The sequence below is a fragment of the Tamandua tetradactyla genome, chromosome 11 (assembly GCF_023851605.1).
Source record: "Tamandua tetradactyla isolate mTamTet1 chromosome 11, mTamTet1.pri, whole genome shotgun sequence".
Classification (NCBI taxonomy): domain Eukaryota; kingdom Metazoa; phylum Chordata; class Mammalia; order Pilosa; family Myrmecophagidae; genus Tamandua; species Tamandua tetradactyla.
In genome coordinates, this window is record NC_135337.1 from 66,779,636 (window position 1) to 66,805,826 (window position 26,191).

Sequence of the window (26,191 nt, forward strand, 5' to 3'; positions counted from 1 at the left end):
TTTTCTTTTTCAGTCTAGCTAAAGATTTGCCAACTTTATTCATCTTTTCAGAGAACCAACTTTTTGTTTTGTTGATTTTATTTTTTCTCTATTTTATTTCTTTATACTCTAATCATTTTTATTTCCTCCCTTCTGCTTGCTTTGGTTTAGTTTGCTCTTATTTCTCTCATTTTTCAAGTTATGAGGTTAGGTCTCTGATTTGAATCTTTCTTATCTTTTAATGTATGCTTTTAAGGGATATAAATTTGCCTTTCAGTAGTTCCTTTGCTGCATTCCATGAATTTCGTTATGTTGTATTTTCATTTCCCTCCAGACATTTCTGAAATGCCCTCATGATTTCCTCTTGAACCTCTTTAATTTCCAAATATATATTTTTTCCATTTTTCCCTCTGTTATTGATTCCTAGCTTCATTCTTTTGTGGTTGCAGAAGATATGTTGTATGATTTCAATATTTTTTAATTTATTAAGACCTTTTTGTGACCCTGCATATGGTCTATCCTGGAGAATGATCCATTTGTGTGCTAGAAGACTGTGTCTCTGTTGTTGTTGGGTGAAGTGTTTAATATATATCTGTGAGGTCTAGTTGGTTTAGAGTATCATTCAAACCTTTTATTTCCTTATTTATCTTCTGTCTAGACATCCTATTCATTATTGAAAGGGGTGTGTTGAAGTCTCCTACTATTAATGTAGAACCATCTATTTCTCCCTAAAAATTTGTCAATATTTGTTTCACATGTTTGGGGGATCTACTGTTAGGCATATATGTATGTATATGTATAATTATTATGTCTTCTTGTTCAATTAACCCCTTTGTCAGTATGCAATGAACATCTTTGTGCCTCATACTATTTCTGACTTAATTTCATCTGATACTAGTATAGATACCCTAGTTCTCTTTCGGATACTACTTATAGTATATTTTTCCATCTTTTTAAATATGGATGTGTAACAATCACATTTGGTTTGATACCAACTTGACTTCAACAGCATACACATATATTGTTCCTATATCCTTCTGTCCCCCACCTTTTTTGTGTACTTGTTACAAATCATACTTTTGTGCATTGTATGTCCAAAGCCATATATTTAGGATTATTTTTATGCATTTGCATTTTAGCATCTGTAAGAATAATAGATGGAGTAACATACCGATAAATAAAACACAATAGTAGCGGCAAATGGTTACACTTACTAGAGGTCTTTCATTTCTTTACACTACTTTGAACCTCTGTCTAGTGTCCTTTCCTTTCAATCTGAAGCACTTCCTTTAGCATTGCTTATAGGGCAATTCTAGGGGTGATGAACTCCCTCAGCTTTCATTTATCCAGAATGTCTTAATCTCTCCATCATTTATGCAAGAAAGTCTTGTCAAATATAAAATTCTTGGCTGGAAATTGTTTTCTTTCAGCACTTTAAGAATTTCAACCCAATGTCTCCTTGCCTCTTTCTGATGAGAATGGGGTCCTCAATCTCTTTGGGATTCCTATTTGCTTTTTTCTTTCAGTTTTCAGAACTCTCACTTTCTTCTCTGCATGTGCCATTTTGCTCAATATGAGTCAGGGCACGTTTCTCTTCACATTTATCCTGTTTTGTGTTCTCTGGGCTTCTTAGATATGCTTATTCGTGTATTTTGCTAAGTTTGGGAAGTTTTTGTCACTATTGCTTTTACTATCCCTTCTTCCTCTTTCTCTCTGATATCTTTCAGTTCTGTCTTTATTTTTCCGTCCATCCTCTTGAGCATACTGAAGAACCTTTTTTTTTTGTCTTTGTCTAGTATGTCCACATTCTGGTCTTGTTCATTGTTGTTTTCCAGATTTTTATCCTCTTTTTTTGGATGGACATTTCCTATTTGTCTTGTACTCTTTTGCACACTGTACATTTTAATATTTTTAAATGCTAACTCTGGGATTTATTCACTGAGATGTCAGTCTTTCGAGCTTATAACCAGCTGTGATACTACAGATATTTTTTGTTTAGTGTCAGCGCCCCATCAGGAAGGTGTGCCCAAGGCGAATGCAAAGGGAAAGGTCCTCCTGTCTCTTCTGAGCCTGTGCCTTGTCCTCGGCTTTTGCTAGCTGGTGGCTCAGCAGTTCCTGTGCCTACAGGCGTTTGGATGCCCCTCTCCTTCCTTCTCTGGATGTTCCACTGCTGGACTTAAAGCAGCTAGGCCTTTGCCCCAGGCCATCTGCCTCACTTGGTTCTCATACTGCTTTCGTTATCTCATGGTGCTTTTGCCTGGAGGGAAAATTCTGGGAGGCCAGGGTGGGCACACCAGAGAGGACTCTCACAGATCAGTCTCTCCCAGCCTGAGCAAAGGCCAGGAGCCCTCAAAGGAATTGTGGCTGGCTCAGTAGCTCCCCAAGGCTGCGCTTTCTGGCCCTGCCCAGCATATGCTGCCCTTCAGCTGCCCTGGGCAGCTCCGGGAAGCTTAGCAGCTTTAACGTCCTCCGCCACCCTCGTCTGGGGCGGGTGGGAGGAAAGGCTGCCTTCAGAGCTGGGCCCAGCAGCCCCAGGTCCCCAGTCAAAGGCCACGTTCAGCAAGCAGCCCACGCCCTCCCCTGATCTTGGGGTAGTGGATCTTTATGTCCCTTTCAGGGGCCAGCAAGCTATGTTACGGGCCAGAGCCACATGGGGACCGGCTGAGAGGGGGTAGGCGTCAGCACCCGCCCAGGGGAGAACAACCTACTGGGATTACCGTAATTCACTAGCCTGTCCCTCCCACGCGCCACCTGTAGGCTGCAGGGTTTCCAAATAGATGAGTCAGACACTTCCTGCCCCTTGAATAGCTGTGCTGGTGGAGGGACTGATTGCTGGAGCTTCCAACTGCGCCGTCTTCCCACGACCCTCCAACAAGCGTGCTCTAAATGACTTCAAAACATGTCTCAGAAAATAAGTGGTTGAGAAAATCAAGCAAATATCAAGAAAGAATAATGATATTTATTATTATTCTCTGGGCTTGAACTTTGGTATTTGAAAACTGATAAAGCTACAATCATGTAGAATAATATGTAGTAACAAAAAAGAAATAACACAGTGATTTGTTAAGTAAAAATGCAATGTAGCAATAGTAGGCTCTTTTTTTAAGGAAAAATATCTTTTGTAGACATATCCCTAAGGAACAGATAGAAAGCCTCTGCTATCTACTAAAGCATCTGAGTATAAAAATTCCAAGTATTTTCTCTGTTAATATTTTATTCTATGAAATAAGATCACAGCACAAATATTCTTTATAACCTACTTCTTTTCTCACCTTTATCTCATAAACATTATCCTATTTCCTTAAGCTTTCTTCTGTTAAACTTTAATGATTTTATATTTTTTCATTGTTTGGACTTATTATATACTATTTAGGCAATCTAACATTTGGGAGCGTTTGGATTGTTTCTAATTAAAAATAATGTTTTTTTAGTATTCTTTCTTATAATGCTTTGTATGCAACTGCAATTACTTCCTTAAACTCAAGTCCAGAAGTGAAATTGCTGGGTCAAGTGGTATAACTTCTAGGCATTTTGCTAAACTGACCTAAAGAAATGTTGTAATGGTTTATAATATGGAATCTATGAGAGCCCTCTTTTTGCAAGCCTGTTTCCATACTCTATATTACCAAAACTTTTTGTTAATATGAAATTCAAAAATATCAAGTAATGTTTTTCTATTTGATACCAATGATTTTGAACATTAGAATATTAATTGTTTAATTGTATTTATAATTTGTGTACTGTCTGTTGATATCTTTTGTCCATCTTATAAGTGGGGAACTCCATCATTATTGGCTTATTAAAGCTATTTGTACCTTGAGAATATTAATATTTGCAATATATGTAGCATATATTTTCTAGAATTTATTGTTTACTTTTGCATTTGTTTGACATTTCTAGTTTAAGAAGAAGAAAAAGTGGAAATGTTTCAGGGTTTTTTTTTTCTTTGGGTGCCTCAGTAGTGAATCATATCTAATAGTAGAAAATGTTTTCACTTGCAAAAATCATAGCAATAATAGAGTTTGTGCCTAAGAAAATCATACATGTAATTTATAACCATCTAAGTTGAATAAGTTTTACCACTTTGATGTTAAATTATTTTTTCCTTATTCTTCAGCATTTTCTACATATCTGGAAGTTCTATCTTGTTGATTATACTTGAAGGCAATAAGCAATCTAATAGAAATCCCATTTTCTGAATAGAAAGGTTGCATTGGTTGATCTATAATGTCAGCAGACGCCTTGTGTTAGATCCTTTTCAAAGCCTTAAATCTTGACTTCAAAGCCCTCACTTATGTCTTGACAAAAGCTTTCAGTCCCATCAACACGAGAATAAACACATTTTTCCTCTTTCAAGCTATAGAATCATATTCTCTTTAAATCTAACATATTTTTTTCAAAGAAAAAGAACTTTGTTTCAAAAGAAAAAAAACCCTTCTATTCTCTTTAATTCCATTGAGAAGGAAAGAACAAAAAAAGCTTCTAACTTAAAGGTATGTCTTAATTCCCTGAGAATGAGGAAGAAAAACAGAGGAACTGAAGTGGAAAAGGGCAGTCTGAAAATGCCCCTTTTGTGTGAAGTTCCAGGTCCTTCATAGTGCTTACCCTTACTTTATTTCATAGAAGAGGTTTGAGCCCCATTAACTGGTCATTTAGGAGAACTTATACTTCTGATGCCATTAAGAGTCATAGTTCAGACATTTTCCTGGTAGGTCGGTATCAGTCCAATAATATTTACCACCACCATGTTAATTCAATTTGGAGTTACAGTAGGATGAAGTAATTGTTTCCTCATAGCTGTTCTCACCATCCATGGTTAAGAGAGATATTAATTTATCCACATATGATCAACTGGCTATACCAGTTTATTATTCATAAAAACAAAGGTTTACTCCTTATTCCATATATTCCCTATGAGAACCTATTTTCCAGCATTCCTAGTAGATGTGAATATTCTAGATTCTTATTGAAATCTCTAGCATGCCCTCAAAGCAGGAGCATTTGGTGGTCACTCCAAGTACCAAAATCTTTTTTGCACTCATGATTTAGGCTCTGCTTACATTCAGTTGGCTATCTTTCCGAATACCTCCCACAGATTCTCCTACCTGTGACTTTATAGTGTCAACAGGAAGTCCTTCTTGAAAGAAGACAAAACGTGTAAAATGGAATAAGAACTATATGTACTCAATTATGCAGTTATTTTACTGTACAAAACTAAACTGCAAACACACACCCCTACCAAACGGCCCCAAGAAAGGCATCCACACAGTGGTAAAGACAGTTAGAACCATATTTTTTTACTATCTAAGGCTTTGCTCCCAAGTCCCCAAATAGAATTTCTTTCTTACAATCTACAGAAAAAGGAGAACCCCTCTTTCCTAGAGGAGCCAGTCCCCAACACCATTCCTCTCCTGGAATAGTCTTAACTGAACAATCATCTGTCCATTTTGGGGGGGTTGTCTCTGAATCCAGGAACCTTCCTTAATCTGTAGACTAGGTTAGGTGCCCCTGTGATTTGTCTCTCAAATATCCTACCCTTCTTAGGAATATCCAGCATGATCATAACATTCGTTCAGCATTATAAGTCCCATGGGGGTAGGTGCCATATTTTTCTCGTCGATGTTTGTATGTCCCAGGTCTTAAAACAGTGACTGACACATGTTCTGAAGAATTATTTGACAAATTAAGTAAACAAATATATGTAGATTACTCAGTTTAATTTCTGTGCCCAATCCATGCTAGCTGTTAGCATTACAAACCGCCACACAGACATGTGCAATTCTGAAACCTAAACATGACGGTCTTCTTAGATAGCCTTTTTGGACGAACACCCACTGCCCATAATCCTCGGAACAGTGTTTCTGCAGGCTCACGGTTCTCATTCTTAAACTGAGCTTGGTCAGTAAGAAGGACTTTGTAAACCCATGACCTCCCAAAAAGACAAAAATGATGTCCAGCTTTGGCTAAGACCAGGAAAAGGGCCCCTCCTGCCTGCACAGCTGCCCCCTGCGAGCCCTTCTCCCTTTCCACCCTCCCGTGGCACCTGGGAGCCTTGCACTCGTGTGTTTCGTTGCTACCATGTTTAGACTAAATGGTAGCATTTGTGGTTTTTTCAGAAGACAGCTTATGGCTCATTTGCCTAAAAACTGCAATAATGATCCAGCGTGCTATCAAATCCTGTCGTTGTATTTAGGTTGGTTCTCTGGGTTGAGACTGAGCTACCTCTGTTGGTTACGCTTGTGTTCACTTTCCACCCAAAGAACGCAGTCTGGACAGAGGACGTGAGGCTGCTCTGAGGGGTTTTCATGCTACAACCCCTGTTTTGTTGCTAAAGAATTTCTTAGTGATTCCAGAGGGAATGGCTGTGAAACCACTAAATGATGCCTCATCTTCTTGGATTTTCAGCTGGCAATTTTCACTTGAATGTGTACTGGGCTCAGCCAGTTTGTAGTTTTATTCTGTCGGAAATGGGGCAGCTTTGAGCTCTTTTAGTAGCTGGCGAGACCACTGGCATCCTCTAGAAGGTTCGTTCAGCCGCAGTGTGAAAAGACAGGAGGGGAGGCAAGGCAGAAAGGAGGTCGTTAGGAGAGCACTGAGGCCCCAGTGGAAAGGTCTCCAGTTCCACGATGGCACAGAGGATGGAGATCAAGAACCAGGAGTGACAATGCAATGGAGAGGACACAAGAATCAGGGAATCCAAAAGAAGCAGAACCAGATGACTTTGCAATATGAGAGGGATTGGAAACAGGTTTTGACCCTGCGTAACTGGGAACCTAATTGTATGATTACTAAACATGGAGAATAGAGGAGAAAAAATAAAATTTATGGGGGACAAGTTAACTTTGGAACAAACTTAATTAGAAAGATCCAGGCTTGTTGGAAACGTGAGCTGGAGTTCAAGAAATAAGTCATGACTGTCTTACAAGTCAGTCCCTCTGATAGCCTTGTTCCTTCTGTCCCTGTGTAAGTGGCACATCATTTATGGTCATTGTCAACCTTTTTCATTAAAAGGTAGAACATCTTACAAATAAGACCTTTGACTTGGTCTTAGAATGGTCTGGGGCATCATATTTTATTAATCCTCCCTTCCTGTCTTCTATACTAGATGCTTTATATAACTCTTTTATTTAAATCTTGGAACTTATGGTCATCCTAGAAAGTAAGTGACAGGCTCCCATGATTGAGGAACTGCAGCCAAGAGAAGTTCAGTGACCTGGCCAGGGTCCCACACACGAGTCCTGACTGCTGGCGCACTGCGCTCCCTGTCAGAGCAGTGACGGTCCGGCCTTGACACAGGTGGGGTGCATCGGGGAATTTTCTGCTTCGTTTGTTGTATCATCAGTACAGCTCATTGCTGTGCCTTCAGCATTGTTCTTTAACACTGTTTGTCATTCCGTTGGTCTTTGATATTTCATTACTGTTTGTTCCTTCTACAGTTCTGAACTTTAAACATTTTGCTTTCCTTCCATCCTTTCTTGAGAGTCTAAACCCTGCCACTTTAAATATATTCCTACCAAGAATATTTTCAGTGTCTTGCAACAAGCCTGTAGGTTCCTTACACTTATGCCGTGCCCAGCCCCCCATCCCAGGTGAACATTGGTTTCATTGCAGTGGCCTCAAGAATTGCATGGAGAGTTGACTGAATGAAAGTTGGGAGAACAAATAACACTCATACAAGATTCCGTGTAAACATCAGGGCTCCCATGCCTCCTTCAGTGAAAGCTGTCATCACAAGGGCCGGTTGGCAAGCCCCCAGCGAAAACAGTTTAATGCCCTGCAGCCGCCAGATGCCTTCTCCTTCCCACCGCAGACACTAACGCCTGTTACTCTGTCTTGTCCACTTCCCACCGCTCAGATGCTCTGAACCTTCGAAATCGCCAGGTCATCTGCGTCACGCTCAAGGTCCTCCAGCACCTGGTGGTGTCGGCCGAGATGGTGGGAGAAGCTCTGGTGCCCTATTACCGTCAGATCCTCCCCATCCTCAACATCTTTAAGAACGTGAACGGTGAGTTTTCCTGGGAGTCGGAACGGCCGGTAAGCGCTCAAAAAGGGGCGTGGCTTGCGGTAGAGTTAATTAGCAACGCACAGGATTTATTATTGCATATAAACCAAGACCCACCTGGAGATCTAAATGGCCTAGCTCCCACCCCGTCTCCCGCTACTCCCTAGGGAAACAGTAAAATTAACAATTTCATTTATTACTCCTCGCGTGCACAGCTTACTCAGGCGGTACAGAAGCACTGAAGCAGTTCTATCATCTTGCAATAATTAAATTGTGAAGGTTTTTTTTAAAAAATAGTCTTTTGAATACATTCGTGGGTTTTGAATTTGTTCTTTTCCTTGGTAATAATTTTACCTGTAGATACTGCCTGTTAAAATTTCACTGGCAGTTTTTATTAATTGGATTAGTAATGAGTTTCTTAAAGCAATATTATTAAAACCTGGGACAGGTGGTTTAGAGGGTTTTAATATATGCTCTCTCATTGCTAGAAAAATAGAGAAACAGATCACTTGCAAGTTACTTATTTGATGGTGAGTACTGGTTAAAAATAAATGTATGCCAACCCATTTGTGAGTTTTTTTAAATATAATTTCGTAATCTTTGAAAAATACTGATGAGTTCAGGTAAATCTGTTTACCTGAGCAAAGGTATGATTTTCCTTCTATGCCTCTCAAAATGGTATGAATCTAATTTTCTTTTATATTGCTGACTTTGAAACTCCACACTTCCCACATGCATGGGGTATGTCAACATTTGACGTTAATTCCTGACAGTTATGTAAGTAAGCTAGTAATTTAGTGGAATGCTGCATGAAAATTTTCAACATGATCTGCTATTTGTACAATTCAAGAAAAAAATCAAACCGAGAAGCTAAGTGTTTGGCAGCTTCCACCACACAAAAAAAGAAAAAGAAAAAAAAAAACTGCTTTGTTTGGAGTCACTGTTTTTTACATTATTCCAAAATCACTATTAAAGTTCTGCTTCATCAGGCATAGACTGTTCAGAAAATCACGAAATTCTCAGAACATCCTTTGCTCTTCTTCAATGGCAGAGCCTACTTAATTGCTTAATAGTTTGCATGTTTAATAAAACATGATTTCAACTGGGGATGTGGTAGCTTAGAGATGCGTGTAGTGGTGTGAGTTTATATCTGTTCCAAAGTATCTGAAAGGCTTCAGAGCTAATGTGGACGTACAGACAGGCTAGGCAGTCTTTGGGGAGTACAAAAACTGAGTTTTAGGAACTGAGTCTTCTATTGTCCAAATTGAAAGTCTCGGTAATAGCAAACCTACTTTCTGAAAAATACTCGTTTAAGTCTTTTTCATCCATAATTCATATTTTATTCTAAAGAAGTATTAAATATCCATGGAATTCTAGAATGATTCCATGTGTTGCTCATTGTTAGAATTAAGGTTCATACCAGAACCCCTAGGGTCATCCATTCTATTTAGATTCTAGCTAACTTGAAGAGAGAGAAAGAGAGCTATAGATGATACAGACAGAGATGGAGATGTTGAAGCAACGGAAGACTCAGAATACAGCTACCTCCAGAACTCTGTGTGGTGCCTCCTCCAGCGTCGGTCATAAACGTTGCCTCTGTACCTTTTCTCCTAGATAGGCATTTATTTCTGTGCTTGCTTGGCAGGGAAGATGAGTGCTAAAACGCTTCCCCATCCCTTGCGAGAGCATCTAGTAGCAGGTCGCTACCCCAGCACCATTGCCTTTGCAGCCCCCTAGTCGAATTGGGAACTTAAATCTAAGCATCATTTCATATCCATGTCGAAAAAAAGGGAAAAGCCGATGATCAAAAGACCATTAGAACCTCCCACATCCTCAAGGACACCTGTCACGGAGAATGAGTTCACCTGGCACAAAGGCAGCTCAATCTAGCGGGAGCTCCAGACTAAAGCAAATCATAATTGGTTTCTACATCTTCCTCATATTTTTTTCTTTGCCTCTTATCAGTTATCAAAAATGTTGATTTACTTTAAGCGGTTGGCTTTGGGGATAGATCCCTATTTAGATTTTATCGATGGGGGAACCTTGGAGTTTATACTATAGCCCTCAATTGGTCCCTCACTAATTCTTTTTGGACTACTTCTAAATGCACGCACCAGGAATTGTACATTCAAACTATTTTTTTCTGCTTAATATCTTTCTGACATTTTAGGGAGAAAAAATATATTAGCTTCAGCCTCATTTTCTACTTATCTTAGAAACCTGTCAGTTCAGTGTCGAAATGCAGTTTGTTGTACTTCCAGAGGGTCATATTAAAAAATTATGGCATTCTAGCTATAAAAACTTAAACTTGTTTTTCAAAGTGGTTAATGTAGACTGACTTCCACCAAAAGGAGCATATCATGGGATTTCCAATTACTATTTTCACTATAAAAATAATTTAGCTTTGATAGCATTTTAATAAATTCTATTTTAGAATGATAGAGATTTTATCCCTATTCACAGAACCATATATACTTATTTTACTTAAATAGATGTCTTCAATAGCAGATACATATATTTGCAATTAAAATTATGTTGGAGATTTACAACATTTGGCATTAGAAAACAAAATCTATACACAATTTCAATAGACTTGAGAACAATTTCACATTTTGTATTTCTTCTTTTCCCTATTTTCTTTCATGTAAATCAATGTGTTGTTAAATTCAGATTCAAGTATGCATCTTTCAAATCCCACCATATCCTTTTTCAGAATAAAAGACCAGATATAAATGGCAGATAGAAAGAATGAGAAGATAGTCTTTCAAATATAGTGGCCCTAAGCTCAAGCTTTAAATTATTTTACTGCCTGCCTTCCGGCACTGCCCCCACCACGTTTGTCCCATTTTAAGCATTATGTTATGTAAAGTGGACGTTCTCTGAGACGAACAGTGAGGACTGAGTAGTTGGGGCCCCGGAGAGACATTTTAGCAATTACCTATGGTGATGAGACTCAGGTGTGCATTTTTTTTTCAAGGAACCAGTGAATTAAAGTGGGGCAGGGAACATCCACTGTTGCTATTAGTCCCTACTTCCACTTTTATAGGTAGCAAACCTTACCACCTGTTCCACAAAATTGTTTTTGGTCCAACAGGAAGAGTGGCTTTGTATTTTTACTTTGAATAATTTTACTTCACAGAATTGTGAGTAAAATACATGCAAAAACAGGTCAGTCTAAGTGTAGTTGCAATGTGGCATAAAAAGTAGCATGCATCTTAGGATGAGAAGAGACCTGGATTAAAATCCTGGCTTTGCCACTCAACCGATTATGGGATTTTAGGGAAATCATTTAACTTCTCTGAACGTAATTGTTATCATCTATATAAAATACTTCTAATAATGCCCTTTTGTAGGATGGTCATGATGATCAGAGAAAAATGTGTAAATTGCCCCTTCATGCAATGCCCGCCTTCCCTGGGTATTCAATAAGATCGCCATGATTAGGGTACAAGATTATATTCATTTATTGTTAAAATGGTCTTATAAATTATACTACAACACTAACAGACAATCGCAAGGTATTGTGTATGACCCATCACCCTGTCCTCATGGGGTAGCTCATGCCCTTTGGCCCTCGCACCACCTGTGAGCCAGGTACAGAGGGACTGCCCCGGAGCTGATGGCCAACTGCCAGCGCTCGTCACCCACGAGGTTTGGGACAGTGGTATGAGTTCAAGGACAATTGGTTTCCAGATGCATCCTTTTCTGGCATAACATTTAAGTGCACATACACGACTGATAATTTTCAGAGCTTCACATTTTAGAAAGATGAACCTGGCCACCCGGGTTGAGCCCTCTTTGAAAGATACAAACTGGTATCTGATCATCTGCGCTTTTATTTTCCTTAATTTTAAACAACAAATTTTGTACATTTAAAATGCGCCGTCTCTCTACAGTGCTTTCGGGTGAAAGGAAAAGACCAGCGCTTCTATAAATATTCTGGAGTACCTTTGTCATTCAGCCAATAGCAATTTCTTCTTTCCTGTATTCTTTCATGAATGTTATTAAAGGTTACAGAAAATTAAGACAATAAGAATGTTCAATTTATAGCTTTCAGAGATGAAACTATAAAATTAATGACACGGTGTATTGCATTTGAGAAACATGAGCCAATAAATGGCATTAAAACATTTATAGCGAAAATATGGGACTTTACCAGCAGATTAATATTTATCAAATAACTCTGTTTTCTGGAGGCAATTCTTATTTTGGTTCTTTTGTTTCTAGTCCTGAAATAGCATTTACCTTTGGCGAGAGTTCTGAGACTTCAGGTTCCTGCTGTATATTGTAAATTCATGTAAAGGAAAATGCAATAATAATTTGCTTCCATACTTGTAGGAATCAAATAGTCTTAGATTTATCTAAGCTGAATACCACTATAACCTAATAAAAGCCCATGAAAAGAGATCAGAAATTTTAATTCAAATTCAGACACATTAAAACAGGTAGGTAATGAGAATGCATTAAATGTGCAATATTAAGAAGTCTTTGACCCTGAAATTTAAGTGGCTTCTAAAAAATAGAAATAACTGTTTTATACTCATAGTCTCTTAAACAACTTCTCATGCAAACCTATGCAATCTTGATCAACTGCAATCAAATTCTCTTAGATATTTCTGAGTCCTAATGGGACCTGTTTTAATGGTCCTCTAAAAGGTTGATGACCTTTTGAGAACTCATATTTTACCAAAAATGAAAAGAAAAAAACTTCAATTTTCTGTTTCCTAATTGGCTTATGTAAAAGTTATTTCTCTTCACAGAACTTTAATTTTAGTTTTAGAATTAAAGTTTATTCCCCATGGAATTTTGAAAAATTTTGAATCCATGATTTACATCTCAGAAATTTATCAGTCATCAATTTATTCGATTTGAAGGCATTAGATTATCATAAGTTTATTTCAGAAATTATTATTAGAACCACACCACAATTCCTGAAAGTTAAAATTGAAATTATCACATGTATATAATCCTTTATATAGAAAAGATGGAAGATGTATTTGGGGGCTCGTTGGCCTGAATATCCCTCCGATATACTAAAAGATGAAATATTTGTCAGTTCCCCATTGGCAAAATATTTGTAATATACTCTTTCGCTGGGCTGAGTGTGACACAGCTGGTAGGATTATGTGCTTAGTAAGTGTTTGAGTGAAATTAATTCACTAACTAGTCTGAGACCACTACTTGTTTATCTCGGCTTGTCCTAAGTAGCTTCACTGCTTCATGATGTCACCTGTTCTATTGCCAAAGAGAAAGGCACTTCCCCTACTGAATTGAAATCTGTGACTTTTCTTTCTGTTTGGCTCATCTCTTGTCTAAACTAACACAAAATAATGTCTAATCCCTTTTCTAAATAACAGGCCCTTAGGAGATTATAGAAAATTCTCCTTCCCTCTCAATCCCTTAATATTCCTACTTCTTCCAATCATTCTTTACACACAGAGCTCCAGAGTGTCGTAAATGTCGGGGGAAGGGGACAGCAGGACCCATATTTCTACAGAAATGGATAGTTTTGCAATGACCTAAGAAAGAAGATCCAGAAGAAAAGATGGTCTTGGGATAGGGCAAGCTTCTCTACCCTCATTGACTGCACCTCACAGATTGTCATCCCACAAAGACCTCTTAGCTGTTATGAAATCTATAAATACTTAAGTGAATTACAAGAAACTTTCTCTTCACTCAGACAGCTTCATTCACATTCATTGTCAACCCACAATCACCTGTGGAAAAACCCATGTTGTAGGGGAGTGGAAGCAGGTAGCATGCTGAAAATTGCTCTACATCTGCTCTTTCCTGTGGACCTCCTTATTCTCAGAGTTGTCTGTCTGTAATTAGAAACAAATCACTTTATAAAGTGACGACCAAGTATTTTGGTTTTGTAAGGCTGCAATCACAAATACCGCAAACCAGTTTTGGCTTAAACAACAGGAATTTTTTGGCCCACAGTTTCAGCGTCCTGCAGGCTGGCATCCTTCCAGGGCCAGCCACTTCTAGCTGGCTGGCAACCCTTGGGTTCCTTGACTTTCCCATCACATGGCAATGTCCTGTCCTTTCTCTTCTGATGCCATGAACTTCTGGCTCCTGCTCCATCCTGTGGCTTTTTTTTTCTATGTCTGAATTTCTTCTGCTTATAAAGGACCCCAGCAGTCCAGTTTATGAACCAACCTCACTCAGTTGAACCACAGCTTAACTAAAATAACATCCTTAAGAGGACTTATTCTCAATGGGTTCACACCCACAAGTATGCAGGCTAAGGCCAAGGACATGTCTCAACTGGAGTACATAATTCAGGCTGCCACACCAAGGAAATAAGAACCCAGTTCTGAAGGCTGCATGCCTCTTTCCTGGGGTATATTGAGATCTTTTTTAAAAAAAAAAAAAAAAAAAGAAAGAAAAAAAGTGTTCTGATAAATGAAAGCAGAGGCTTTGTGTTCCTTCTTGCACTCTCTCCACATGCTTCTACTAATGAAAATGGGCTCCCTCTGTAAAGCCCTTTTTAGCAACAAAAAATTCTATTCTTTCTCTTTCAACCAAAAGGGTTTGTTTAGCTAAGAAAGGGAAAGGATCTAGATAAGTTTTGAGTAGGGGAGGTGGCAGTGAATTGCCTTTTCCCTTCAGTGATGATGCAAACTCACCAGAGAGAGGTGCACAAATGCCTTTCTAGAGGTCCCAGTGTTGCTCTGGGAATGCCCCCGACACGGGCCTTCTGGTAGGCCCCAGCAGACCTGACCAGGGGGGAGGATGGTACTGTCTGCGCCCATCACCTGCACAAACTACCTGGGCTCGAGTGTCAGGCCACTACATGCCTTAATGGGGGGGTAGACTAAGTAGTTCACCTGGTGGAAAGGCAGGAAAAGACATTTTGGACAGGTGGAACAATATGTGTAAAAGGAAATGGGACAGAGGATGGTTCGGCAGGGTGTAGTATTGAATGGGGAAGGTTCAGGAGTCAAATGACCTGGGTTGGACCCCAGACTCAGGCATAACTACTATGTGCCTCAGTTTCCTTAATTTAAAAAAAAAAAACACACGTTGTTGGGAAGATTGAAGGTAGCTTATTCTTAAGGAACCATAAGAAACCATTTACAGGTGTGCCAACTGCGAGAGAATGAGGGGGATGGTGAGATGTGAGTGAAATTGCTTTGCAGATTAGTATGTATTCAGTAAATGTTACATTTCTCTATTATCTGTCTCACAGGGTTGTGGGAGAAACATATATATATGTGGTTTTGTGTGGTCCTTCCAAGAAAATGAAGTGAAATCTACTAGAATTAGTATAATAATTTAGTAAGGTGATTATATGCAAAATAAATATTTAAGAATCAATCTCTTTTCTATATACCAGGGGTGAGGAATACAATACAAAAGTTTATTTTCACATGCCAGATATTCCTAATTACAGAAATGTTCCAAAATAGACAAGCTTTGGTTTCCTAACTCTCCCTTCCCCCAGAAGACAGTTTTACCTTCTTTGGACCCCAGCATCATTTCAGAAGAAGTCTGAAGTAGTTATGTAATCAAAAAGCCCACCTGGTGGGCAGGCCATGGTGGCTCAGCAGGCAAGAATGCTTGCCTGCCATGCCAGAGTACCTGGGTTCGATTCCCGGTACCTGCTCATGTAATTAAAAAAAAAAAAAAAAAAGCTCACCTGGGATGTTTACCAAGAATTGCCTGCCCTGGTGGACCACTAAAGTTCCAACCTTGAGATAGAATCTGCCTTCTGTTTTCAAATGGCTTTCAGAAATTTTTCTAGTTTTCTGGAAGGGTCTTTCAAAATCTTAGTACCTAAGCTTCATCTGGTGTCCTAGGCACACCTGCATAGGCTACCTATGTCATCCTCATTTGACCACCCCAGGTGATTTTACCTGGAGGAATCAAGCTGTCAAGAAGATCCCTCATCACAGACATATTCACAACCTGGGCACCTCTGAATGGTGCCCTACTGAGGCCAAGCTTGGTGTATCTAGAATCGCTTACACAGGTGAATTCCACTAACCATTTCTGAAATGTAAGTAGAAGAGCAACCGTTGTTTGGAAATAAAGGCCCAGTGGGACTGGAATTGGTGTGTGGGACTGGGCCATATGTGCTAACATCCCTGTCTCTTGGCCCTGATGCTCCCCCTGCTACGCAGTCCTGGCCCTTTCAGTGGGACGCACCTATGTTTCTCCCCACAGCCAAACTCACGTATCACCTCTTCTCAGTAAATGCCCCTGAATACCCTCACACTCATGTGTATTTCCTAGACACCTATCACATTGTATGGAGAATTGTTTCTTTTTTGGTGTCTGTCTCCTCTACGAGACTGAGAGGATATAGAGGGCAGGGACAAAGTTGGAACAACTTACTATTTGCTCAACCTGTTTACAAAGCCGTGTTTGAAATATGCACTTTGCCACCCCTCCCTCCTTTTCTGAGGGTCTACAGACCAAGCTATTTTCTTCCGTCTGGTTCCCAGTCCTTGGCCGTGGTCTCCATACTGCTGGCAGGAAACCTGTACATTTCTAGTAGGGGTAGGATCTTTCCACCCGCTCAGTTCAGACCTTTAAGATATGCAGAGAAATCTGTATGATTTGCTTTAATGTATTTAAAAGCTCAAGATGGGCCTCAAATGAGCAAGCCTGCAGATATTTGCCTATGAGAAAACAGCATTCTTTTCCATTTATGCAACAGAAAGTTTTACATAATCTGGGCAAGAAAGCAAGTAGCTATTACTAAAGTTTTAATTTAAGGAGGCTTCTTTATTCAGTCAGTTCATAATCTGTACTTTTCAAATCACCAAAAATATCATTGTTCTGGACCATCTTTAATTTTCAGTTTGTGGAATTTGAGCATATTCACTGATAATTAAGGTCTCATTCCCATTTTCCTTTATATGCAAATCTTCCATGAGTGCAACAAATGGCTTTTTAAAAGTCTCTATGTGGACGTTGTAGAGAAAATAAGAATGTCACCAAGTGTAATTTTTATGCTGAATAGTCACTATTCACAGCATAATTAAAAGACAAATTTAAAGAGGGAGTAGGGGGAAAAATAAATAAACTGTATCCAGTGGTGGAAGCCTTGCCCTGTCACTGGATAAAAAAGATAACAGGACCCCTGATATTTCTACTCACTCTAGAAAAATGTTCTCTGGGCACCTTAAGCCCCCCACCCACACTACTGCAAATCAGTGCTTAGAATCTCTACATGAATAGTTGATCAAAAATGCCAAACTGGATTTAACCCCAAATGTCTTGCCCTTCCCTTCCCTCCCCTGGTTTGGGTGTGTGCCAGGTTGGAACTCGCTGCAGGAACGGGGGTTGGCGTCATCGGTTTCCCTGTCTTATCTGTTGCCATCCTCTCCCACTCCCACCCAAGCTTGGCCACCCAGTTTCTAACCCACTGTGTATATCGGGGCAGTGGGTAAGGGAAGGCTCTTACTGAACTGATGCTTTCCTAACCGGCCGGCACCCCTGGACCTGGTGGGCGTTGAGGACTGACTCCCACCCGCGAAGGAAGCCTGGTTGGCTCTTCCACAGCCCCGTGTGGGCTCGCCCGAGGGCCTGCCGGGCACGGGAGGCGTCTCTGTTCAGGTCGTTTATTGCTGCCTCCCCAGCTCCTGCTCCCTCTGCCTTCTCTTCTGGCTTCTCCGCCCTCCCCGGCGGCGCCAGATGGCAGCGACCCCACCCCTGCGCCGGCCTCACCAGCCGGTTTGATTCTCACACCCGAATCCCAGCGGGACGTGGCGGGCCAGGCTGCAGGAACGCGTTGCAGGCGGCTCCCCTAGACCCGAGGACCCACTGGGGCTGGCACCCAGCCCAGCCAGCCCCGTCCTGCTAAAGGAGCCTCCTCCCGTGCTCTGTCATGGGCTGGCTCTCCTTGAAACCTTGTTCTGTCCGGGGTGGGTGCTGCCCCGAAGTTGGGGCCCGGGTTCCGGGGCATCCCCGGCATCCCCGGCGAGGCTGCGTGCAGGGCTGGTCTCCCACTCACCTAGCCCCACCGTCAGCAGGATGGGGTGGGGGTGGGGGGCTCCCACTTGCACCCACCGGCACTGGAACTTTGCTTTACTTTAGCCAAACGTAAAACTTTTGTAGGAGGAATTTTACACTTACTACAAAATCAGCTTTCCACTTTTATTGTCTTCCTTAAATCTGTGTTTTTCACATTGCAGAATGGAATGTATATTGCTCTGCATAAACTTAACCATCACTGCAGGTGGAGTGGAGAAATACAGTGGATATATTTCCTCAGAAAAATGGCAAATATTCTTCTTTGGTGTCTGCCGTCTCTATCATATTCTCATGAATGTCTTGAATCAATGTTCCAAGTAATAAAGAAAAACTAATGGTGGCGGTGGTATTGTGACAAAGTTCAGTTTGGAATCTTCTAAGATCAATTTACTTTTTTTCTTGTAAATACAGTACTTTAATGTGAGCTTTTTGGAAGTCTATTTATATTCATTTTGAAATGGCCATACAATGAAAAAAAATCACTCCTCATTCAGTGACTTTTAAACATACATTGTGTGTGCCTGTGCAATCTGCTATCCCCTATCCCCCCATAATGCCTACTTTTTTTATATATGCTGTATGGCGGGGGTCACATTTCATTCTTTTTCCTTTGAGTATCCCCTTATTGCAGCACCATTTGTTGAGTTTCTTTGTTTGGTTGGTTTTTCGTTTGTTTGTTTGGGAAGTGCATAGGCTGGTAATGCCTACATTTTATTTTAAACTTACATTTCTTGAGCCTTGAAGTTATTTTGCAGTAAACTAAAAAAAAAACAAAACTAAAAAATGATACAATATTATAATTTTAAAAACAAGAATGTAATTGGACCAAAATAACAAGATTATTGCCTAGTAATTCTCCCACTGTTTTAAGCTTTGTTTTGATCTTTAGACAAGATCAATACCTGTTTATATATATAAATAATCTTGAGGGGGGAGTTTGTAGTTATTTCAGAATCCTTGAATATTATATGTGTTTGTCTGTGTTCGGTTACAAATATAGTAAATTACTGCCTAATAAATGGCTTATATGTAGGTCTGTCTGGAAGCAATGAAAAATATGTTGTTCTGCCAAAGTTTCATAGTCTGTGAACATAGAATAAAGGTATTTAAAGAGAGGCAGTATGGTATTTTATTTTTGTGTGATGATCAACTAAAATTTCTAAAAGAATTTCTGTGCTAGGATGTTAGACTACAGTGGTGTCAGGATAAAGAGTGCAGTGACAGGCTTGTACACACCAACAGCGTGTGCCTCTTTCCCTACATCCCTACAGATCCATCTGTTATTTGTCATGGGAAATGGGCCTTCTTGCTCTCACTTTAAGGTACATATTTTTGGAGATGTACAGCAGGGAGTAACTCTGGAAAAATTCTGAGAAGAACCATTTTCCCATGTGGGCTGTGTTCAAATATTCCTAACCAGGTGTCTCCTAGAATTTATAGGGGCAAGTTTTGCTAAATTGTTTTGCTAAGTATTATATGACAAAATGAAATTTTGCTAGATCTTTGCTACAGATTCCATTCGGATATATTATTTTCTATTCATAAACCCCACCAAAGAGCATTGGAGTCCTGTCAGCTACCACTGCACTTAAGAGTCAACCCAAAGGCATGTCATATATGGTCAAGGAGAATAATACATTGTCTGGTGCATTTCCCCTCATCAGGGCTGTTTAGTAGGTCTAGTACAATATTGTTCTAATATAATCAGCCTATGTAATCAAACAATGAGTTAAAAGCTAAAGTCTTTTTGACTATCCAGATATTGTTACTAGAATTCAAACTCCATGAAGACATATACTTTTATTGTTTTATCACCAGCTCAAGAACAGCTCCTGACATATCTTGAGTTCAATAAATATTTGTAGAATGGCTGGCTGGCTGGCTGGATAGTGTATTTGTTTTCTATTGCTATTATAGCAAACTATCACAAATTTAGCGGCTTAGACAACGTCCATTTATTATCTAATAATTCTGTAGGTCAGAAGTCCAGCAGGCTTGTCTGGGTATTCAGCTTAAAATTTAACAAAGCCCAAATCAAGGTGTCAGCTGGTCTGCATTCTTTATTGAGAGTTCTGGGGATGGATTCACAACCTTCATCACCTGGTTCATCCTGGCAGCTGGCAGAAATCTGTTCTAAGCAGTTGTAGTTCCGAGGTTCTTGATCCCTGGCAGGGGAGGCCCTCATCTGCTCAGGGACACTTGCATTCCCTGGCTTGGGGAGCAGTCATCTTCAAAGCCCACAAAGGCAGTTCAAGTGCTTCTTATGTTTCCAATCCCTCCAGCTTCCTCTCTGCCACATCTCTTCTGCCTTTCGTTCTGCTTTTAAGGGCTCACGTGGTTACACTGGGCCCACCCACTTAACGTGGATCAGCTCCCTATTTTAAGGTCAGCTGATTAGTAACATTAATCCCACTTACAAAGTCCCTTCACAGTAATATCTAGATTAGCATTTGATTGAATAACCAGGGTCAGGCATCTTGGGGGACATCTTTTAAATTGTGCCTTTTAGATGAAGTCATCCAAAATTTGGTGCTAGATGGCCATGAGTGGGCCTTTGAAATATATGTTCAAGAGGTTAAAACACTCATCTTAAACATTTTGCAAAGGTAACCCAACTCTACACTCTCATGATAAATTTAGAGAAGACCGAGGATGTGTAAAACCTTGAATGGGTGCAACAAGGCACAGAGTTTAAAGGTCGTCATTGTCGTTTCCACATTGAAAGGTGCCACATCTTGTGATTCCACGATTTGTACAGAAGTGGAGGATAAAAATCAAGAAGTGCAGCATGTCTTTCAAAACACAGTGGTAACCAAATGACATCACTAGCAGGACTCAGTTAAACTCTGTTACCCAATGGTTATCTCTGCTCCCCGGTATGGCTATGACACCTCCCTGTATTTCATTTCCTGATTAATTTCTTCAACATTACCTAAAATTCCCACTGGCCAACAACAGGAAGTAGTATTTTTAGAATTGTAATTCTTATAACAAGAAGCTGAGAATTGGGTCAAATGACTTGCCCAAAGTCAGAGCAAGGAAATGAGCCAAAGCCAACATCTGAAATCGATCTCACACCTGAACCTGGGTAACAGGTTTCTGGAAATGCACATTTGCTGTGCTGCTGAGGTAGTTCTGCACCAGATTTCTTTTATTTAGTGCACTGAATTAAATGGGAGTTTCACTGATTCCTTGGAATGCCTAGTAAGTGCTGTTAGATCAGAGCAGCTGTTGCTGATCACAAATTCATAGGCGTTATAAAGCAAAAAAGTTTTCATGTCATCAATTTCTAATGTGAAGAAGTGATCAATACCAGCTTGCAAAAAACCCTGGAAACAGAAAGCTGGTAGCAAGTTCACCTAATTAAAAATATCAAAGATAGGATGTTAACTAACCCTCTAAGGTAGCTCCTACCTTATTTTTATTTATTTATCCTAGAAGGTATATCATGACAAGAAGTACATTCAAAAATATTTTTTATCCCAACTGTACTCTTATAATTATAGCTAAATCAATGTAAATAGTATGATCACCTAGGGCCAGGCCTTCCTAGAAGAGTTACTCACTAGTGTACATTTCCAAAAATATGTTTGAAAACAGTTTGCCATATTTCATCTAATCTAAGATGTAATCAAATGTGAAGAGATTTTATTATTTTTATTTGGCTCCGAGAAAGAAAAAAATGTTGCCCATTAAACTAAAATACACTATCAGTTGTAAGACATATCCTGGTTAGGAAATGTGAAAATACATCTTTTAGACTAAGTCTACTCCAACTTGCAAAGGAAGACATCAAATAACTGGAAAATGGGGGAAAAGTTAACACAGAATGAATAGCACCCCAGCCATGCCCTGTGATTTTTCCATGGGTCCCCTAACCTAATCCTCATGACCGCCATCTAAACAAAGTGTTTGAAACAGTTCACAGAATGCAGTTAGCACTGAAAACTATATCTGAATGTGATTAAATTTGGAAATATCAAATTGTATATATAGTAACAAAATAAAAATTAAACAACAAAAAAGTCCACTGAACCATGATACACAGACAGTGAACCCCACATTAAAGCATGGACGTTAGCTAATACTACAATTGTAAAATGTGCTGTCATCAGCTGTAGCAAAGGTCCCACATGAGGCAGTGGTGGTGGGTTGGCGTATGGGAAGCCTGTATTGTAGGAATAATCTTTCTGTAAACCCACAATGTCTAATAAAGAAAAAATAAATAAATAAATTTTAAAACAACTTCACAGACAAGGAAATGTGACCATGAATATTTTAGTGCTTCACCTTACATCATTCAGTGGGAAACCAAATTCAAACTTCAGTTAGGTTGAAACAAAATGCATTCATTTTGTTTTCTGAGAGGATTAGAATCTCTCCTTTCCCTGCTTATGACTTCCTGGTCAGTGCCAAGTCATGGGCCAAAGTGAGAGAGGAAGAAGAGGCAGCCAAAGCTGTATTTCAGATAATCAGTACCATATAAAGCTAATATAGGTCCCTACAAATGTGTAGCTTAATTAGATCACTAGGAGTGGCACGACATGAGCATTCACCTGTATTTTCAAAAACAAAGAAATTATCTGGGGTACATTGATAGATGTGAAAACAAGCATGTCCTGATCTCTATGCAATGTTCTCTACAAAACACTAGTAGCTAATGAATTAGCATTATGAAGACAGTTGTGATCTACAGGTCTTCACCAAACAATTCATTTTTTTGTTTTCTTAATTCCAAAAAGAGCTACTCTTCAGAATGATGAATTTGAAATTATAGTTCAGATAAGTAATAGAACTTAGGCTCTTTATGATAGTGGAACAAAGTAATGAGATTATATATTATTATGAAATTAAGGAAGTAGAATAATGTAGAATTATAAGAACAGTTAAACTATAATGTAAAATATTTCAGTGTCTGCATTGCAGACTGAGTATACTGTAGATGCTGAACTGTATATATAATCGACACTGAATAATTCTTTTTAAAATTTCTCCTAATTCAATAGATTATCACTGTTTGGCAAATTTGAACTTTTTTTAAGTTGCTAGTGATTTTGATGTCTATTTTAGAATTATTTGATGGGGAGAGATAAAATAGTAACTTCCACGTGAGTGATTTGGACAAATTTAAATAACAAATGGAGCAAGATTAAACCTTACTTTTTAAAATCATTTTAATTTGCACAAGGTGTGCAGTTCCAAACACAATTCTTTATGAAAGATCGCTTCTTATAGGTGAGGAATTGGCATTCTCTCTACCCCAACTAATCACATATCACCCCGCCCACTTGAATTCTCCAAAATAGCAATTGGTACGTATTAAAAATTACTCTCGCATTTATTTCACCAACTCGATATTTTGAGTTAAACACAATTGTGGATTATACAGGGATCAATGTTCTCCTATTTTTGATAATATCTCATGGAAAAGTATTCTTGTACTGTCTGTGAAACTGTCTAAAATATGGCACTTAACTACATTTCTCAGTGCATTATGTAGAACTGCTTTTATGAGCCTGTTTCAAAAAATCAGTCTGCTTTCTCTTAGAATTTTGTACCTGCTTCTAGTAGAAATCAATTACGGTACTAGATTTCTCTTAGTTCCCTATATTTTAAAAAGAAAGCATAATTTATTCTAAATAAAAGTTTTCCAGGGTAATAATCACTTAGCATACAAATGATTTTAGTGTTGATATAGCTAATTTCTCTAAATAAATAATTCCTGTGCATATAAATAATTAATAGGCATATTTGCATTTCTTTCAAAGAAATGTACCAAGCATGCCAGTTAATAATACTTTTGTGATGCAAGAATTCCCATTATAAAAACCTGTGAGATACAATCTAGCATATTTGAAGAACTGACACCCTTAGATTGCAATTGGGATAAATTCTAATTACTGTTTAATTCCTTAGGTGAAAAGTCACATATTACATAGAACTGGCTCTGGAATTAGGCAATTAATATATCAGCACTTAGTTATTTCTTTGAAACTGTGATGGGTTGATCTGTGTGTCTCAAAAAATAGTCAACCAGTACTCAGAAAAAAGTTCTTCAAGTTTGGAAAGCTTAAAAAGTGGGCATAATAGACTAAACTAATCTATAATCTGTCACACTCAGGTGAATGTGTCAACATTGAGTCATTTTAAAAAATGGCATATTCTGTAGAAAGCAAGCTGTTTGAAGTGTTCTTAGCCAGTGTGATCTTTTTTTTTTCAGAATTATATTAAACAGGTTATGTATGAATAAGTCATATTGCGGCATGGGTCTATGATATTTATGCAAATGAAGTATAGAAAGTAAGAAATCCCTTGCCTTAAAGTTGATATGGTCTTAGAATTGATTAAATCTTGTCTAATCCATGTCTTTCATTAATAATACAAATTTGGGGAAATTGTTCTACCAATTATATCTCTAGGGTAAATATTGCCTTTTTTAATTTTTATTTTTAATGGAATGATTTACTTATTAATTTGTACCAAATGTTTTGGTATTAGTTGACTCTATTAAAAATAGCTAACATTTGCTTACTATTTTCTATATGCCAGCTACTGGGTTAAGTGCTTTTCATGAATTACCTTATTTAATCCTCCCAACCCCAGGAAGAGGAAAGTATCCTGATTCCAACAGATTAGGCAATGAAAGCAGAGTGATTAAGTAATTTGCACACTGTCAGTCAGTTAATAAAAGGGCACTGGTAGTGTAATTCAAATGGAAAAACAGGAAAAAAGTGTTAACTCCTATAGTTTTCTCCATTTCATGAAGATTCGGTGTTTCAACTGCATCTAATTATGTATCTCATTACAGTATATTAAACAAGTGCTTAAACCAGCACTGTTAAACTAATAACACTCCTAAACTTGATGATTGTCCCAAAGGCTTTTTTAATTCTTGGTATTAAATGAAGAGAAGGTAGTGTTCAATCTTAATTATCACTTTGATCTATTTTTCAAAATATCATGAGGCATTGATCTTGAACAAAAATTAATCACAAATTCAACATTTATGCAATAGTATACAATTTTTTGCATGACTATTGTTCTGGGTTACATGGCTGTAGTTGTTAGAATCTTTAATCAACAAAAGGGCACTTGATAATTGTATATATTACTTATTTATTAACTCTTTTATCTAGTTAATAGAACGTGTATAGACTTTTGCTGAATTGATGAAGCACTAGTTGGGGTCATGCAAAATAGAGAGCTTTTAAAAGTGAAAAATTTTAACCTGAAGTATAGAGTTCTTTGTGTGCAGTAGTTTATCCTTTGTGTGAAAAGATAGTTTTGCTGGCAGTGTTATTTTTCGCACAGAAGTCATCAGCAGGACTTAAGTTGAGATAACTTAAAGCAATTTCAAGAAATGTAGTTTAGAAAGAAGAGTTTACAAGTCTTCTCCATTGAACGATGTGAATTAATTACCATTTGGAAAGAGGAATACTCCCTAGTTCCACTTTTATAAGTTTGGGAACAATGAGTTGCTAATAATGATCAAGAAAAAAAGGTGTTCTGTCTAAATGATGGCATGGTAGCTGTCAGCTTGAATATCCAGTTATCTTAAAAAAGAGAGAAAAACAAGGGAAAGGGATGGACAATTAATATGATTAGGAGCAAAAAGAAATTTCAGTAGATAGATTAAAATCTAAAATCATAGGGCTCTATCATGTCTCAAAAATCTGAGAGAAATACAGTGAGAAATGGAAAAACGTTGAAGGCATACAGAAGGAAGATCAAGTAGAGCCAACAATTTTAACTATAGATACAATGAAGGAAGCACTGAGAATAAAGTCCACAAAGTGAAAATGAATGAAAACATTTAGTGTGACAGAAGATGACAAGCGACAGGTGCCTTCAGTATATCAGACTGAGAAGGGCTTTACTTCATTTGTGCTGGAATACCTGTGCAGCTTCCCTCCACCAGCCACTCAGCGAGCTGATTCTCTGCTGAGTTTCCTTAGTCATGTGGTGCACACAGCATCACACTGCAACTGATGCCATTTTGAACCACTTACCTGAAAATAAAATCCATTCTTACGTTTAACCAAACTCTAGTCCCCTATAACTTTTCCACTCTTTTCACTCAGCTAACTGGGCCACGTGGCGTCGTCACTCAAATGCTGTCCTTACATACAGGCCCTTCTTCACTTCATGCGTCCCACATGTGGATTTCCGGATGTGCGTGCTTCCTCTTTATCGCCTTTCTCAAATGTACTTTTATTTTGAACA

The 26,191-nt window shown here is 38.7% G+C and overlaps 1 protein-coding gene across 4 annotated transcripts in view; it reads left to right on the forward strand.

The window, feature by feature from the left end:
* PACRG (parkin coregulated) overlaps window positions 1-26,191 on the forward strand; it is a 544,801-nt gene that overhangs the window by 333,945 nt on the left and 184,665 nt on the right. For all 4 annotated transcript variants that reach the window (XM_077120797.1, XM_077120798.1, XM_077120799.1 and 1 more), the window contains exon 4: window positions 7,835-7,984. In XM_077120797.1, coding sequence (XP_076976912.1) covers window positions 7,835-7,984 — 150 coding nt within the window. The remainder of the gene's footprint in view (window positions 1-7,834; window positions 7,985-26,191) is intronic.